This window comes from Pseudophryne corroboree, chromosome 9 (genome assembly GCF_028390025.1).
Source record: "Pseudophryne corroboree isolate aPseCor3 chromosome 9, aPseCor3.hap2, whole genome shotgun sequence".
NCBI lineage: Eukaryota > Metazoa > Chordata > Amphibia > Anura > Myobatrachidae > Pseudophryne > Pseudophryne corroboree.
In genome coordinates, this window is record NC_086452.1 from 58,758,538 (window position 1) to 58,776,485 (window position 17,948).

Genomic DNA, 17,948 nt, shown 5'->3' on the forward strand with positions numbered 1-17,948 from the left:
AGAGTTCGAGCAATCTTCATTGCTCCAGACTGACCAAGGAGGGCTTGGTATCCAGATCTTCAGGAGTTGCTCATAGAAGATCCTCGGCCTCTTCGTCCTCGGGAGGACCTACTACAGCAGGGGCCATGTGTGTATCAAGACTTGACGCGGCTACGTTTGATGGCATGGCTGTTGAGCGCAGGATCCTAGCCCGAAAGGATATTCCCAAGGAAGTCATCCCCACTCTTATTCAGGCCAGGAAAGGAGTAACGTCTAAACATTACCACCGTATTTGGAGAAAATATGTGTCTTGGTGTGAATCCAAGAAGGCTCCTACGGAAGAGTTTGAGTTGGGACGTTTTCTCCATTTTCTGCAGGCTGGTGTGGATGCGGGCCTTAGATTGGGGTAAATCAAGGTCCAGATTTCGGCCTTATCAGTTTTCTTTCAAAAACAATTGGCCTCCTTTCCAGAAGTTCAGACGTTCGTGAAAGGGGTTCTGCACATCCAGCCTCCATTTGTGCCTCCAGTGGCACCATGGGACCTTAATGTGGTGTTGCAGATCCTTCAATCAGATTGGTTTGAACCTCTGCAGGAGATAGAATTGAAGTTTTCTCACTTGGAAAGTGGTGATGCTTTTGGCCTTGGCATCCGCAAGGCGGGTGTCTGAGTTGGGGGACTTGTCTCACAAGAGCCCTTACCTGATCTCCCATGAAGATAGGGCAGTGTTAAGAACTCGTCAACAATTTCTTCCAAAGGTGGTTTCGTCCTTCCACATAAATCAACCTATTGTGGTGCCAGTAGCTACTGACACTTTCACTGAGTCACAGTCTCTAGATGTGGTTAGAGCTTTGAAGATTTGTCGCAAGAACAGCTTGGTTACGGAAAACAGAGGCTCTGTTTGTCCTGTATGCTCCCAGCAATATTGGGTGTCCTGCTTCTAAGCAGACTATTGCGCGCTGGATCAGAGGTACGATTCAGCACGCTCATTCTACGGCTGGATTACTGTTACCTACAATCGGTGAAGGCCCATTCTACTAGGAAGGTGGGCTCGTCCTGGGCGGCTGTCCGGGGGTGTCTCGGCATTGCAACTTTGCCGAGCAGCTACTTGGTCAGGGTCAAACCCTTTTGCTAAATTTTGTAAGTTTGACACTTTGGCCGATGAGGACCTCAAGTTTGGTCAATCGGTGCTGCAGGGTCATCCGAACTCTCCCGCCCGTACTGGAGCTTTGGTATAAACCCCATGGTCATGAAATAGACCCCAGCATCCTCTAGGACGTATGAGAAAACAGGATTTTAATACCTACCGGTAAATCCTTTTCTCCTAGTCCGTAGAGGATGCTGGGCGCCCGACCCAGTGCGTACTTTACCTGCAGTTTTGTTCAGTGAGTTACACAAGTGGGTAACATTTGTTTTCAGCATGTTGCTGTAAATGGTTCATGCCTGTTGGCGTGTTTTTTGTTGAATGCCATGTTGTGCGGCATGGTTCAGGTGTGAGCTGGTATGAATCTCTCCATTAGTATAAAAGTAAATCCTTTCTTCAAAATGTCCGTCTCCCTGGGCACAGTTCCTATGACTGAGGTCTGGAGGAGGGGCATAGAGGGAGGAGCCAGTTCACACCCTTGAAAAGTCTTAAAGTGCCCATGGCTCCTGCGGAACCGTCTATACCCCATGGTCATGAAATGGACTCCAGCATCCTCTACGGACTAGGAGAAAAGGATTTACCGGTAGGTATTAAAATCCTGTTTTATACACCACCAGCATATTCCATAGTGCTTTGTAATTGGCAACCAACACAGTAATAAAACTAGGTATTAACAGATATTGATCTCACTATCTATAGGACCATATGAGTGTGATACATTAGGGTAAGTGCCCCATATTGGTCCAGCCATACTGCAAGGGCAAAATTGCTCAGTGGGTCTATTTGATGCAGTCACGTAGCAATGCCTCTATGGAGAGCAAAGCCTCTGTGTGTCGCAGGAGGGCACATGTAAAAGAATTGGTTATTCAGCTGTCGCAGGAGGGCACATGTAAAAGAATTGGGTATTCAGCTGAAGCTGGAGCCCCCATTTAAGCACAGTAATAGAATCCCGTTCTCCATAAGCAGGGTCGCCAAGTCAAAGTGCAAGCCCAGGAGAGCAAGGGACGTGGCCAAAGTCTAGTAGTTCCATCAGACTGAATACTCTCTTCTGGCTGATCCCTTTATTCCAGGAAAATTGTAATTCAGTCACTAAGAGTTCCTTATTATAACTACTGTAATATCGTTACAGGTTGTCTTAGGGGTATTGCGCCAATCATGGACTCCGCGTCTGCAGCTAAGCCCAGCGGCATTCTACGTTCCGTGGAGAAACATGCACATCTCGTGCTGCAGCAGATTAACAAGATGAGGCAACAGCTGGAGTTCTGTGACCTCCACATACACATCAGACAGACAGTGTTCGGGGTGCATAAGTTGGTTTTGGCTGCGAGCAGCCCGTACTTTGCAGCCCTGTTGTCCGGCTGGATGAAGGAGTCCTCGGAAAACGTGGTGCACATTCAGGACGTGGAGCCCGGCATCTTCCAGCTACTGCTGGACTTTATTTACTCAGGTAAGAGGTTATTTTATGCCCCCAGTTTATATCACAGTTTGTGCCAGTTCTTAATCAGACTAGTCCCTAAATGTGCAGAACTCAAGGAAACCCTGTAGCAGCAAGATGTGTGTTCCCGCACAATCCAGCTATTCTCCTACAGGGTCCACAGGGTATCCACAGGATACATTGGGATATGGTGGGGCCACAGCGGATTTGCGCCAAATGGTCAAAGCTTTTCAGCCTCCCAGCATGCAGCGGGCCTGTCCATATATCCCCGCTTCCTGGCTCAAGCAAATCAATGTTTTGTTTGGTGCGGCAGGAGCCGGACCATGGTCTAAGGCCTGCTGTTTTTTAGCAGCCATAAGTCCAGAAGCCAAATGGGTCGTTCCTGCCCATACTCAATCTTAAAATGCTGAACAAGTATATTTGGGTACCTTGTTTTTATATGAAGACTTTACATTCCATAATTTCGGCCATGGAGCCCGGGGATTTTATGGTGTCCCTAGATATCCAGGATGCTTGCCTACATGTTCCTATATCCCAGTCCCACCAGTGCTATCTCAGGTTCGCTATCCTCCAACAGCATTTTCAGTTTCAGGCTCTACCATTCGGATTGGCCACAGACCCCAGAGTATTTACCAAAAATATGGTGATAATGGCAGCTTATCTCCGCCAGCAGGGGATAAGAATTTTTCCATGCCTCGACGATCTTTTAATCCTGGCACAGTCTCAGGAATTGCTTCTGTGTCATCTGCAACAGACGATAGCATGTCTGCAAAAGCACGGTTGGCTCATAAATTGGGCGAAATCGTCTATGGTTCCGTCACAGCAGATGGCTCATTTGGGGGCTGTTTTGGATTCAAGCCTTCAGAGAGTAACTTTACCTCTGAGCAAAATAGTCAAACTTCAGTTAAGGATTCAGGAGCTTCTTCACAGTTGGAAGGTATCTATTCACACAACAATGCGTGTGATGGGACAGATGGTGTCAACATTTGACATGGTAGAGTATTGTCAGTCCCATTCTAGGCCTCTGCAACATCTGATCCTTACCAAATGGAATGGTTTTCATCTGACAATAACATCCCAAAGACATCTCGTCTGGACAAAGGGAGACCATTTTGGATATCAGATTGAGAAATTCTGATGCCAGCCTTCGGGGCTGGGGAGCGGTGTCAGGAAGATCTTGCTTCTAGGGGCAGTGGAACAAGGAAGAAAGTTGCCTGCCAATAAATATATTGAAACTCCAAGCCATGAATCAGCGTTGAATCAGGCAAAGTACGTCCTTCAGGGGAAACCAGTCCAAATCCGCTCAGACAATGCGACGGCAGTAGTGTACCTCAACCATCAGGGAGGAACTCACAGCCAGAAAGCAATGAAAGAATTAATTCACACATTATAGCGGGCAGAACTTCACCTTCCAGCCTTGTCCGCAGTGTTTATTCCAGGAGTCCTAAACTGGGAAGCGGATTTTCTCATTCGGCACACCATTCAGGCAAACGAATGGGCTCTACACCCGGAAGTCTTCCAGACCCTGGTCGACAGATGGGTGTTGCCAGAGATAGATCTCACGGGGTTGCCAGAGATAGATCTCATGGCACCCCGTCAGAACCACAAGGTTCCTGCATACGGATCAAGAACAAAGGATCCCAAAGCGATCTTTGTGGATGCCCTGTCGGTGAGATAGAACTTAGCCCAGAAGACATTGGTAGACAGATCTGCAGAGGATGTTGATGGATGCTCCATTCCTACTCCCTCAACGTCCAGATCTACTGATTCAAGGGCCTTGTCATCACTGGCATCTGGGTTGACTGTCTTTGATGGCGTGGCTCTTGAGACCTCTATCCTGAAGTCAAGAGGATTCTCACAACAGGTAATTCAAACAATGTTCAGAGCAAGGAAACCTTCCTCAGCTCGCATTTATCACTGAATATGGCAAGCCTATATTCAGTGCTGCAATGAACGGAAATTTGACCCCAGGTCTTTCAGAGTTTCCAGAATCCTAGCATTCCTTCAGGCAGGAATGGATTAATTATTTCACTTTCAATGGTTTGTTTTATTTACAGGTCCTCGGTGTGGCGATGGGTGCCAGGTTCGCCCCAAGTTTTGCCAACCTCTATATGGGTCAATGAGAACAGTCCCTCATTTGGGGAGGCCCATTTGGGGCGAACCTGGTACTCTACGGTCGCTACATCGACGACCTGTTCTTTATTTGGGATGGGGATTTACAATCCACCGTATCATTTCTCACATACCTTAATTCTAATGATTTTGGTTTACAGTTCACTAGCACAGTTCACGCTTCACATATTAATTTTTTAGATATAGATCTAATAATCATTGATGATGCAATTGTTACTTTCACTTTCCATAAGGAGGTGGATACTAATAATTTCTTAAACTATAGAAGCTGCCACTTTCGTCCGTGGCTTAATAACATCCCAAAAAGCCAATATCTTAGGATCCGCCGCAATTGTTCTCAGATGGTTTAGAACTTACTTCCTCGTTTAAGGATCAGGGCTATCCCAATAAAATAGTTGAGGATGCTTTATCAGAGACACGTTTGAGGGATAGAGAATCATTATTGTCATTCAAAACAGAAAAAGATTCTTCTCTCAAACATAATGCACAACAGCCGAGGTTTGTTACTAGATTTAATACATGTTCAAAAGAACTTAAAACTATAATAAATAAAAATTATTCTGTATTGAAAACAGACATAATTTTATCTACTATACTAGATGAGAAACCTTGCATCACTTTTAAAAAAGCTTCAAATCTACAAACTTACCTTGCTCCCATTCACTTTAGAACAGTAGATACCCACTCAATAACCAACAAGGATATGTGGCTACATAGATATAAAAAGCCACATGGGTGCTACAAATGTAGAAAAAAGAGGTGTAGTACCTGTTTATCATGGATAGGACCACTAAGGTACATTCAAACACTTATGGAACACAATTTGAGATACGGGGCAGTATAAATTGTAGAACTAATTATGTTGTGTATGTCATAAGTTGTGTGTGTAGTACCCAATATGTAGGTCGAACTACACGCCTACTACACACGAGATTTTTAGAACAAAAGAACAAAATTAATAGAGGCACTAGTCAACATAGCCTGGTTAGACATGTCCTTGATACTCATGATGGAGACGTTAAAAGTATAAATATACAAGGTATAGAATATATTGAACCTACTGTTAGGGGAGGGGATAGGTATAATCTTTTGTGTAAACGTGAGGCTTTCTGGATACACACTCTGGGTACTCTCTTTCCTAATGGTCTAAATGACTGTATTGAAATGAATAATATCTGATTTAGATGATTTAGTGATTAAAATAAGATAAATTGCAAAATTATGCCCTTAGACACAATACTTTTGTAAATAACTATATTTGGTCTTAGTTGCCATTTTCGTTATAAATAATCCTAATCGGATTTTTTCCGATATTTGTATTGGCCCTATGTTGGTGTATGTGAACATATAAGTGCACTAATGTGGTGATTAATATATAATGGAATAAATATCGAGAACACTAGATCATTGTGTCTATATAAGTGCTTTAGTATACAGTTATACAGACCATAATAGGAATGCCTGTAATTAGCCCTAGAAAACAAATATTGAGGTCGATACTTCATTTAAAATGAATGTATATGTACTTCTTATTCATCGGTATTCCATGTGACATATATCTGTTGAAATTCTTGATTGGTTCTTTTTATATATCATTTTATTTTATAGGATTACACTGTATATGGTTCCATTTTTCAGGCCATTTTTGAGACCTGTGTGTGCACATGTGTATGTATACGGGTGCTATCCACACGCGTATACATATGTGCATATATACGATATTTGGTTATGTGTTATCATCCTCTCATGTATAGTAATGGTATTGATGGTAAATAATTAATATATAAATAACAAATGAAAATAAGAATAATAAAAATAGCTATAATAATGAATTGGTCTTACATTTCTGTAATGTGGTTTATAATTGGTAATTAAGAGATAGCTAATATACTCATATAATGGACCCATAAAAGGGTTCTAAATAGAATTATAGTTATATATTTAAATACTAAAAAATAAAAAAGAACAACAATAAAAAATGAAGAAGTATCTGAGGTGGTACTTGAACCCAGGCCTCTGTGGTTGGGTACTCAGGGGATTAGTGTGCTGAGCCACACTGTCTCTTAGTAATTTAAGGCTCCAATTGGTATATTTAACATACTGATATGATACTAATATGCTGTATATCTCCGTGCTGACTATATTTAATTATTTATTTATTAACTTGAATGGTTATATATGTTTAGATAAAAATATATAGATTGTTTTGTATCTTATATTATAAATATTTTGTTGTATATACTTTATTGCATTTAATAAGGCTCACACCAAGTATTAATCCACACATGTGTTTTCAATATAATGAGTGAGCCAGGGAGGAATTTTGATTGGATAAGTATCTCTTTAAATAGCAGTAACCTCCAAGGCTTAGGAACTTATTCTGATGAAACCAACTGCCCTTACGTCGGAGAAACGCGTCAATTAGGGCTTGATCCGTATGATCCACGCTTCTGACTGCCTTGCACACTTGTGTCAGACTTACAGCTGATCTTCCTTGCTGCACCTGAGCCGTGCCTGCTCCCCCCTGGGACCTGCTAACGTTCACACACTGACACGCTTGGGACCTGCCATCGTCTCCACATCGCTGCTCCCGCATTGCCTGGTTGTCCTTGTGCTATAGGACAGGGCAACTGCATCATCTTATCTGCGGTGAGCTTAGTGTCATATTGATGGATGTGTGTGTGGGGGTCGAGCAGTGAAGTAAGAAGCTAACTAGGAGAATCTGAAAACCAGACTCCTTCAGGTGACTACTAATTAACACCACAAGCATGCTTTTGTGTACACATCATTTACAGAGGGATCTCCAAATTACCATTGTTTAACTTCTAAATGCTCTCTTTCTGAACTTGAAATGGTGAACTTTCTATTGGATTACAAAGTCTCATTCTAGTGGAAACAACTGGACACTAATATAAAAATAAATGGGACATTTTTATTGATCCAACATTACATTAGTGGTGGTCAGTGGATTTTAAAGCTCTGCTTATTCAGCAATATTGTTGCTTATATATTTTTATATGGTCAATATTTTAATAAATTGTTTTTATTACTATACTATCTTGCACTCTCTTGTATAGTTATATATTTTATATCTATATTATATAAGGAATGGATAAAGGTTTGAAGGTGGCTTCCTTGAGAGTGCAAGTGTCAGCACTGACTGTATGGTTCCAAAAGAAAATTGCCAACCTACAGGATGTGCGCACTTTTTTCCAGGGAATGCTGCGCATTCAACCTCCTTTTGTTCCTCCTACAGTGCCTTGGGACTTAAGTTTAGTTCTAAAGGCCCTTCAAGTTGCACCATTTGAACCACTTAAGAGAGTGGATCTTAAATGGTTGACAGCTAAAGTTCTTTCTGCTGGCCATTGTTTCAGCTAGAAGAGTTTCAGATTTAGGGGCATTGTTATGTTGTCCTCTATTTCTCATTTTTTTATCCAGATAGAGCAGTTCTCAGAACTAAATCTGGGTATCTTCCTAAGGTGGTGTCTAAATTCCACATTAACAAAGAAATTGTAGTCTTAGCTTTCCAAGGGCCGGACCTTTCTGCGGGAGATGCATCGTTGGACGTAGTCCGTGCCTTAAGGATCTACGTAGATCGTGCTAGTGCTATCAGAAAGACAGATTCTCTCTTTGTTCTCTACGGGTTTCACAAGAGAGGATGGTCTGCTGATAAGCAGACACTGGCGAGGTGGCTTCGGATGACGATTTCAGATGCATATTCTCAAGCTGATCTCCCTGTTCCGGATAATGTCTCTGCTCACTTTACTCGTAAGGTAGGTCCATCATGGGCAGTGCAACGTGGTGCTTCAGCAGAACAGATATGTTAAGGTGGGTACACACTAATAGATATATCTGCAGATTAATTGATCTGCAGATATATCTATGGACGGATTGAGCAGTGTGTTCAGCATACACACTGCCCGATCCGTCGGGGACTGACGTCATGAACTGGGCGGGCATGTACACACGCCCGCCCAGTTCAGCTGTCAATCACCGCCGGCCGCCGCAGCATGTGTACGGGCGGTCGGCCGACCGCCCCGTACACACACAGCGACGCGCCAATCGGTAGATATATTGGCCGTCGGCTGTGCTGCGGGGCAGACGCGATACGTCTATGAACGACGGAGTTCACAGACGTATTGGCCATACACACTGTCCGACGGTCCCGCGATATATCAGCCGTTCAAGAGAACGGCCGATATATCGACCAGTGTGTACGGGCCTTAAGGCAGCCACATGGTCTTCCATTAACACATTCATTAAACATTATGCCGTTGATACCTTTGCCTCTCAGAACGCTGAATTCGGGCGTAGGATTCTCCTGTCCGATCAGGAGCGTCCCCACCACTAAATTGCTTTGGGACATTCCAATGTTATCCTGTGGATATCCTGTGGATCCTGCTGGAGAAATATACGTTATGGTAAGAATTTACCATTGATAACGTTATTTCTCCTAAGTCCACAGGGATCCCACCCTGACACACCTGATTTGAGGATCCTTTCACTCACTAATCTCTTGCTTCTTGTATGGAAGGGTGTGCTTGTGTGTTCTTCTCGCCTGATTAGGGCTCTCTATGGTGCTCCTGCCTTGAGCTTTGGAAAAACAACTGATTTGCCTGAGCCAGGAGGCGGGGATATATGGACAGGCCCGTTCCATGCTGGGAGGCCGAAAAGCTTTGACCGTTTGGTGCAAATCCGCTGTCGTGTCTTATCCCAATGTTATCCTGTGGATCCTGTGGACTTAGGAAAAATACAGTTATCACTTGTAAGTTCTTACCATAATGTATGAATGCAGAGCGAAGAGGACGGGCAGGAGTGTATAGGGAGATAAGGTCAGAGATGTAACTGGGAGAGGAGTGGATCAGAGCTTTGTAAGTGAGTGTGAGAAGCTTGAAATGCATTCTGAAGGGAAAGGGGAGCCAGTGAAGGGCTAGTAAGAGAGGGGAGGTGGATGTAGTGCATTTGGTGAGGAAGATGAGCCGGGTAGCAGCATTGAGGATAGATAGGATTGGAGAAATGTATGTGTTAGGGATGCCAGTCAGGAAGAGATTACAGTAGTCAAGTCTGGAGATGACCAGTTTACTCACCGTAAAATCTCTTTCTCTTACGTCCTAGAGGATGCTGGGGACTCCGTAAGGACCATGGGGAATAGACGGGCTCCGCAGGAGACATGGGCACCAAAAAGAATTTTAGATATGGTTGTGCACTGGCTCCTCCCTCTATGCCCCTCCTCCAGACCTCAGTTTGATACTGTGCCCAGAGGAGACTGGGTGCATTACAGGGAGCTCTCCTGAGTTTCCTGAAAGAAATAATTTTTGTTAGGTTTTTTATTTTCAGGGAGCCTGCTGGCAACAGGCTCCCTGCATCGAGGGACTGAGGAGAGAGAAGCAGATCCAACTTAACTGCTAGGCTCTGCTTCTAAAGGTGGGTACACACTAATAGATATATCTGCAGATCAATTGATCTGCAGATATCTCTATGGACGGATCGAGCAGTGTGTTCAGCATACACACTGCCCGATCCGTCGGGGACTGACGTAATGAACTGGGCGGGTGTGTACACACGCCCGCCCAGTTCAGCTGTCAATCACCACCGGCCACCGCAGCATGTGTACGGGCGGTCGGCCGACCGCCCCGTACACACACAGCGACGCGCCAATATATCGGTAGATATATTGGCCGTCGGCTGTGCTGCGCGGCCGACGCGTTACGTCTGTGAACGACGGAGTTCACAGACGTATCGGCCGTACACACTGGCCGACGGTCCCGCGATATATCGGCCGTTCAAGAGAACGGCCGATATATCAACCAGTGTAAGGGCCTTTAGGCTACTGGACACCATTAGCTCTAGAGGGTGTCAGAACGCAGGTCTCTCCTAGCTGTTCGTCCCGGAGCCGCGCCACCGTCCTCCTCACAGAGCCGGAAGATAGAAGCCGGGTGAGTATGAGAAGAAAGAAGACTTCAGAGGCAGCAGAAGACTTCGGATCTTCACTGTGGTAACGCGCAGCGGTAACGCTGCGCGCCATTGCTCCCACACAACACACACACGGCAGGCACTGTGAGGGTGCAGGGCGCAGGAGGGGCGCCCTGGGCAGCAATTTAAACCTCTGGTCTGGCAAAATCAGGACATATATGGGCTCTGCACTGTATATTTGAGATCTCCTGCCAGTTTTAAAAGAAATCAAGCGGGACCGAAGCCCGCCGCTGAGGGGGCGGAGCTTGATCCTCAGCACTCACCAGCGCCATTTTCTCCACAGCACACCGCTGAGAAGCTGGCTCCCTGGACTCTACCCTGCTGAACACGGTGACAGAGGGTTTGAAAGAAGGGGGGGGGGGCACATAATTTGGCGCAGTGTTTTATATATATATATATATATATATATATATAATAAAAGCGCTATCTGGGTAGTTTTTTTCCCTGGGTCATTGGCGCTGGGTGTGTGCTGGCATACTCTGTCTGTCTCTCCAAAGGGCCTTGTGGGGGAACTGTCTCCAGATAGAGAATTCCCTGAGTGTGTGGTGTGTCGGTAGTCGGTACGCGTGTGTCGGCATGTCTGAAGGGGAAGGCTCTTCTAGGGAGGAGGTGGAGCAAATGAGTGTGGTGTCTCCGTCGGCAACGCCGACACCTGACTGGTTGGATATGTGGAATGTTTTAAATGCAAAGCGCCCACTATCCCAAATAGTAGACACTGATACCGACACGGATTCTGACTCCAGTGTCGACTACGATGATGCAAAGTTGCAGCCAAAATTGGCTAAAAGTATTCATTATATGATTATTGCTATAAAAGAGGTGTTACATATCACGGATGAACCCTCTGTCCCTGACACAAGGGTGCGCATGTATAAGGAGAAGAAACCTGAGGTAACCTTTCCCCTATCTCATGAGCTGAACAAATTATTTGAAAAGGCTTGGGAATCTCCAGACAATAAACTGCAAATTCCCAAAAGGATTCTTATGGCGTATCCTTTCCCGACTAAGGACAGGATACGGTGGGAATCCTCCCCGAGGGTGGACAAAGTGTTGACATGCTTATCCAAAAAGGCAGCGCTGCCATCTCAAGATACGGCAACCCTCAAGGATCCGGCGGATCGCAGGCAGGAGACTACCTTGAAGTCTATTTACACACATACTGGTACCTTACTCAGACCGGTGATAGCGTCGGCTTGGGTTTGTAGCGCTGTAGCAGCGTGGACAGATACCTTATCTGCGGATATAGATACCCTGGATAAGGAAACCATTTTATTGACCCTGGGTCATAGTAAAGATGCTGTCCTATATATGAGAGATGCTCAGAGAGACATTGGCCTACTGGGTTCCAGAGCCAACGCTATGGCGATTTCAGCTAGACGAACCCTATGGACCCGACAATGGACGGGTGATGCCGACTCGAAGAGGCATATGGAGGTTTTACCTTACAAGGGTGAGGAATTGTTTGGGGAAGGTCTCACGGACCTAGTTTCCACGGCTACGGCAGGTAAATCAACTTTTTTACCTTATGTTTCCTCACAGCCTAAGAAAACGCCACATTATCAGATGCAGTCCTTTCGGTCGCATAAACCCAAGAGAGTGTGGGGATCTTCCTTTCTTGCCAGAGGTAAGGGCAAGGGGAAAAAGCTGCCAACCACAGCTAGTTCCCAGGAGCAGAAGTCCTCCCCGGCCTCTACAAAATCCACCGCATGACGCTGGGGCTCCGCTGAGGGAGTCCGCCCCAGTGGGTGCACGTCTTCGACTTTTCAGCCACGTCTGGGTTCACTCACAGGTGGATCCCTGGGCAATAGAAATTGTTTCCCAGGGTTACAAGCTGGAATTCGAAGAGGTGCCTCCTCGCCGGTTTTTCAAATCGGCCCTACCGGCTTCTCCCCCAGAGAGGGAGATAGTGTTAAATGCAATTCAAAAATTGTGTCTTCAACAAGTGGTGGTCACAGTCCCCCTGCTGCACCAGGGGATGGGGTATTACTCAACCCTGTTTGTAGTCCCGAAACCAGATGGTTCGGTCAGGCCCATTTTGAATTTAAAATCCTTAAACCTATACTTAAAAAGGTTCAAGTTCAAGATGGAGTCGCTCAGAGCAGTCATCGCCAGCCTGGAAGGGGGGGATTATATGGTGTCCCTGGACATAAAGGATGCATACCATCATGTCCCCATATATCCGCCTCATCAGGCGTTCCTGAGGTTTGCTGTACAGGATTGTCATTACCAATTTCAGACGTTGCCGTTTGGTCTTTCCACGGCCCCGAAGATTTTCACCAAGGTAATGGCGGAAATGATGGTGCTCCTGCGCAAGCAGGGTGTCCCAATTATCCCGTACTTGGACGATCTTCTAATAAAAGCGAGATCGAGAGATCAGTTGCTGAACAGCGTATCACTCTCCCTGAGGGTGTTGCAACAGCACGGCTGGATTCTCAATATCCCGAAGTCACAGTTGGTCCCAACGACTTATTTGCCTTTCTTAGGCATGATTCTGGATACAGACCAGAAAAGGGTTTATCTTCCGATGGAAAAGGCCCAAGAACTGATGTCTTTGGTCAGGGACCTATTGAAGCCAAAAAGGGTGTCGGTGCATCACTGCACTCGAGTTCTGGGAAAGATGGTGGCGACTTACGAGGCCATTCCATTCGGCAGGTTCCATGCGAGAAATTTTTAATGGGACCTCCTGGACAAGTGGTCCGGGTCACATCTACAGATTCATCAGATGATCACCCTGTCCCCCAGGGCCAGGGTATCTCTCCTGTGGTGGCTGCAGAGTGCTCACCTTCTGGAGGGTCGCAGGTTCGGCATTCAGGACTGAGTTCTGGTAACCACGGACGCGAGCCTCCGAGGTTGGAGTGCAGTCACACAGGGAAGAAACTTCCAGGGTCTCTGGTCAAGCCAGGAGGCTTGTCTTCACATCAACGTACTGGAGTTGAGGGCCATATACAACGCCCTTCGACAAGCGGAAAATTTGCTTCGTGGCCTACCGGTTCTGATCCAGTCAGACAACATCACCGTAGTGGCGCATGTAAACCGCCAAGGCGGAACAAAGAGCGGAGTGGCAATGGCAGAAGCCACCAGGATTCTTCGCTGGGTGAAAAATCATGTAAGCGCCCTGACAGCAGTCTTCATTCCGGGAGTGGACAACTGGGAAGCAGACATCCTCAGCAGACACAATCTACATCCAGGAGAATGGGGACTTCATCAGGAAGTCTTCGCAGAGATTGGAAGTCGGTGGGGACTGCCTCAGATAGACATGATGGCGTCACGCCTCAACAAGAAACTACCGAAGTATTGCGCCAGGTCGAGGGACCCTCAGGCAGTGGCGGTGGACGCCCTAGTGACACCATGGGTGTTTCCGTCGGTCTATGTGTTCCCTCCTCCTCCACTCATCTCAGAGATATTGAGAATCAGAAGACGAAGAGAAGTACAGACTATTCTCATTGTTCCAGATTGGCCGCGAAGGGCCTGGTATCCGGATCTGCAGGAAATGCTCACAGAAGATCCGTGGCCTCTTCCTCTCAGAGAGGACCTGTTACAACAGGGGCCCTGTCTGTTCCAAGACTTACCGCGGCTGCGTTTGACGGCATGGCGGTTGAACGCCGGATCCTAGCGGAAAAGGGCATTCCGGATGAGGTCATTCCTACTCTGATAAAGGCTAGGAAAGACGTGACAGCGAAACATTATCACCGTATATGGCGAAAGTATGTATCTTGGTGTGAGTCCAGGAATGCTCCTCCGGAAGAATTCCATTTGGGCCGTTTCCTTCACTTCCAACAGACGGGAGTGAATTTGGGCCTAAAATTAGGCTCCATTAAGGTTCAGATTTCGGCCCTATCCGTTTTCTTTCAGAAGGAATTAGCTTCTCTCCCAGAAGTCCAGACTTTTGTGAAGGGGGTGCTGCATATCCAGCCTCCTATTGTACCTCCAGTGGCACCCTGGGACCTTAACGTGGTGTTGCGGTTCCTTAAGTCTCACTGGTTTGAACCACTTAAAACGGTGGAATTAAAATATCTCACTTGGAAAGTGGTCATGTTGTTGGCCTCTGCATCGGCAAGGCGAGTGTCGGAGTTGGCGGCTTTATCTCACAAAAGCCCCTACCCGATTTTCCATGTGCATAGAGCAGATTTGCGGACTCGTCCTCAATTTTTGCCCAAGATGGTTTCTTCTTTTCATATGAACCAACCTATTGTGGTGTCTGTGGCTACACGGGACTTGGAGGATTCCGAGTCCCTTGATGTGATCAGGGCATTGAAAATTTATGTGGTCAGGGCATTGAAAATTTATGTGGCCAGAACGGCTCGGGTTAGGAAAACAGAGGCACTGTTTGTCCTGTATGCAGCCGACAAGGTTGGCGCTCCTGCTTCGAAGCAGACTATTGCTCGCTGGATCGGTAACACGATTGAGCAGGCTCATTCTACGGCTGGATTGCCGTTACCAAATTCTGTAAAGGCCCATTCCACTAGGAAGGTGGGCTCTTCTTGGGCAGCTGCCCGAGGTGTCTCGGCATTACAGCTGTGCCGAGCTGCTACTTGGTCGGGTTCAAACACCTTTGCGAAGTTCTGCAAGTTTGATACCTTGGCTGATGAGGACCTCGTGTTTGCTCAATCGGTGCTGCAGAGTCATCCGCACTCTCCCGCCCGTTTTGGAGCTTTGGTATAATCCCCATGGTCCTTACGGAGTCCCCAGCATCCTCTAGGACGTAAGAGAAAATAAGATTTTAAACCTACCGGTAAATCTTTTTCTCCTAGTCCGTAGAGGATGCTGGGCGCCCGTCCCAGTGCGGACTACATCTGCAAGACTTGTATATAGTTTTGGCTTATATAAGGGTTATGTTACAGTTTTGATCAGTCTTGGGCTGATGCTGTTTTGTTTCATGCTGTTAACTGGTTCGTATATTCCATGTTATACGGTGTGGATGGTGTGGGCTGGTATGAATCTTGCCCTTAGATTAACAAAAATCCTTTCCTCGTACTGTCCGTCTCCTCTGGGCACAGTTTTCTCTAACTGAGGTCTGGAGGAGGGGCATAGAGGGAGGAGCCAGTGCACACCCATATCTAAAGTTCTTTTTAGTGCCCATGTCTCCTGCGGAGCCCGTCTCCTGCGGAGCATCCTCTACGGAGTAGGAGAAAAAGATTTACCGGTAGGTTTAAAATCTTATTTTCTCTGGTTCCATCTGGGGGACGCTGCGATCCCTCCTGTATTTTTGTCTGGTTTATTGGTTGTGTTCTGTTCGGTCTCTTTCGGCTTTGCTAAACGTTAACTGAGGTGATTCGGTGACAGACTGGGAATGGGAGGGGTTAGAGGGGAGAGGAGTTATTTTCTATAGGTTCTGTGCCAAACTCCCTTCCCACACACTCTAACCCATCAGTAAGTGCGCAGTGCCCCCAGATGGAATCAGAGAAAGAGATTTTTCGGTAAGTAAACAAAAATCCCCATTTATTTACAAAGTATCTTTATATGGGTTCGCTATGGGTGTCCGGCGTATGGGATCCCGGCGGTCACCATACCAACGCAGGGATCCCGAGGTTCAGATTGCCAGCAGAAGGGGGGAGTCGAGTGCAATGAAGCCCTTTGAGGGCTCACTTCGCTCGACACGCAGTGGGCTCAGTGGCTCGCTGCACTTGCCACAGGTTCTATTCCCACTCTGTGGGTGTCGTGGACGCCCATGAGTGGAAATAGTCCCTGTTGGTCGGCATGGCGACTGTCGGGCTTTGAAGTGCTTGGGATCCCGCCCTTGACAGCTTCTGTTCCGGACAGGGAGGTGGTATGCGCCGCAATACAAAAATTGTGTCACAATCAAGTCATTGTCAGGGTTCCCCCGTCGCAACAGGGAGAAGGCTTTTATTCGTGCCTGTTCGTGGTCCCGAAGCCAGACTGCTCAGTCAGACCAATCCTGAACCTCAAATCCCTCAATTTCTACCTGAGAAAATTCAAATTCAAGATGGAATCCTCCGGGCAGTGATCTCCAGTCTGGAGGAGGGGGATTTTATGGTGTCGGTAGACTTAAAGGATGCCTACTTACATGTTCCCATTTATCCTCCACATCAGGCTTACCTGAGGTTTGCAGTTCAGGATTGTCATTACCAATTTCAGACATTGCCGTTTGGTCTGTCCATGGCTCCGAGGGTTTTCACCAAAGTAATGGCCGAAATGATGGCTCTCCTGCGCAAACAAGGAGTCACAATTATCCTGTACTTGGATGATCTCCTGATAAAAGCGAGATCCAGGGACCAATTACTGCAGAACATTACACTCTCCCTGACAATTCTGCAGCAAAATGGTTGGCTCCTAAACTTGCCAAAATCACAGCTGGTTCTGACGAGATGGCTGTCGTTTTTGGGAATGATTCTGGACACAGAATTACAGAGCGTTTTTCTTCCAGTGGAAAAGGCTCTGGAAATTCAGAACCTGGTCAAACAAATTCTGAAACCAGCAAGAGTATCGATCCATCAATGCACTCGGTTGCTGGGGAAGATGGTGGCTGCCTACGAGGCCATTCAGTTTGGCAGATTCTATGCCAGAGTGTTTCAGTGGGACCTGTTGGACAAGTGGTCCTGGTCCCATCTGCACATGCACCGAAGGATAATTCTGTCTTCCACGACCAGAATCTCACTCCTGTGGTGGCTGCACAGCTCTCACCTCCTAGAGCAACGCAGGTTCGGGATCCAGGACTGGATCCTAGTGACCACGGATGCGAGTCTCCGAGGCTGGGTAGCAGTCACACAGGGGGAAAGCTTCCAGGGAAGATGGTCAAGCCAGGAAATTTGTCTACACATAAACGTTCTAGAGTTAAGGGCCATTTACAACGGCCTTCTGCAAACGGAACATCTTCTTCGCAATCGGGCCATCTTGATTCAGTCGGACAACATAACAGCAGTAGCGTACATAAACCGCCAGGGCGGAACAAAGAGCAGAGCAGCAATGGCAGAGGCCACAAAGGTTCTCCTCTGGGCGGAAAGGCATACAAGCGCTCTGTCAGCGATCTTCATTTCAGGAGTGGGCAACTGGGAAGCAGACTTCCTCAGCAGGCACGACTCCATCCAGGAGAGTGGGGTCTTCATCAAGAGGTCTTTGCAGAAGTGACAAGTCTTTGGGGAATTCCTCAAATAGACATGATGGCGTCTCGCCTCAACAAGAAACTTCAGAGATATTGTTCCAGGTCGAGAGACCCTCAAGCAATAGCAGTGGATGCCCTAGTGACACCGTGGGTGTTTCAGTCGGTGTATGTGTTTCCTCAGCTTCCACTCATTCCAAAAGTGATAAAGATCATAAGACGAACAAAG

At 46.6% G+C, this 17,948-nt stretch overlaps 1 protein-coding gene across 6 annotated transcripts in view; it reads left to right on the top strand.

The window, feature by feature from the left end:
• IPP (intracisternal A particle-promoted polypeptide) overlaps nt 1-17,948 on the top strand; it is a 78,373-nt gene that overhangs the window by 20,079 nt on the left and 40,346 nt on the right. For 4 of the 6 annotated variants that reach the window (XM_063939374.1, XM_063939375.1, XM_063939373.1 and 1 more), the window contains exon 2: nt 2,251-2,568. The exons of the other annotated variants lie outside the window; for them this stretch is intronic. In XM_063939374.1, coding sequence (XP_063795444.1) covers nt 2,277-2,568 — 292 coding nt within the window. In that variant the 5' untranslated portion in view covers nt 2,251-2,276. The remainder of the gene's footprint in view (nt 1-2,250; nt 2,569-17,948) is intronic. 6 annotated transcript variants of the gene reach the window in all.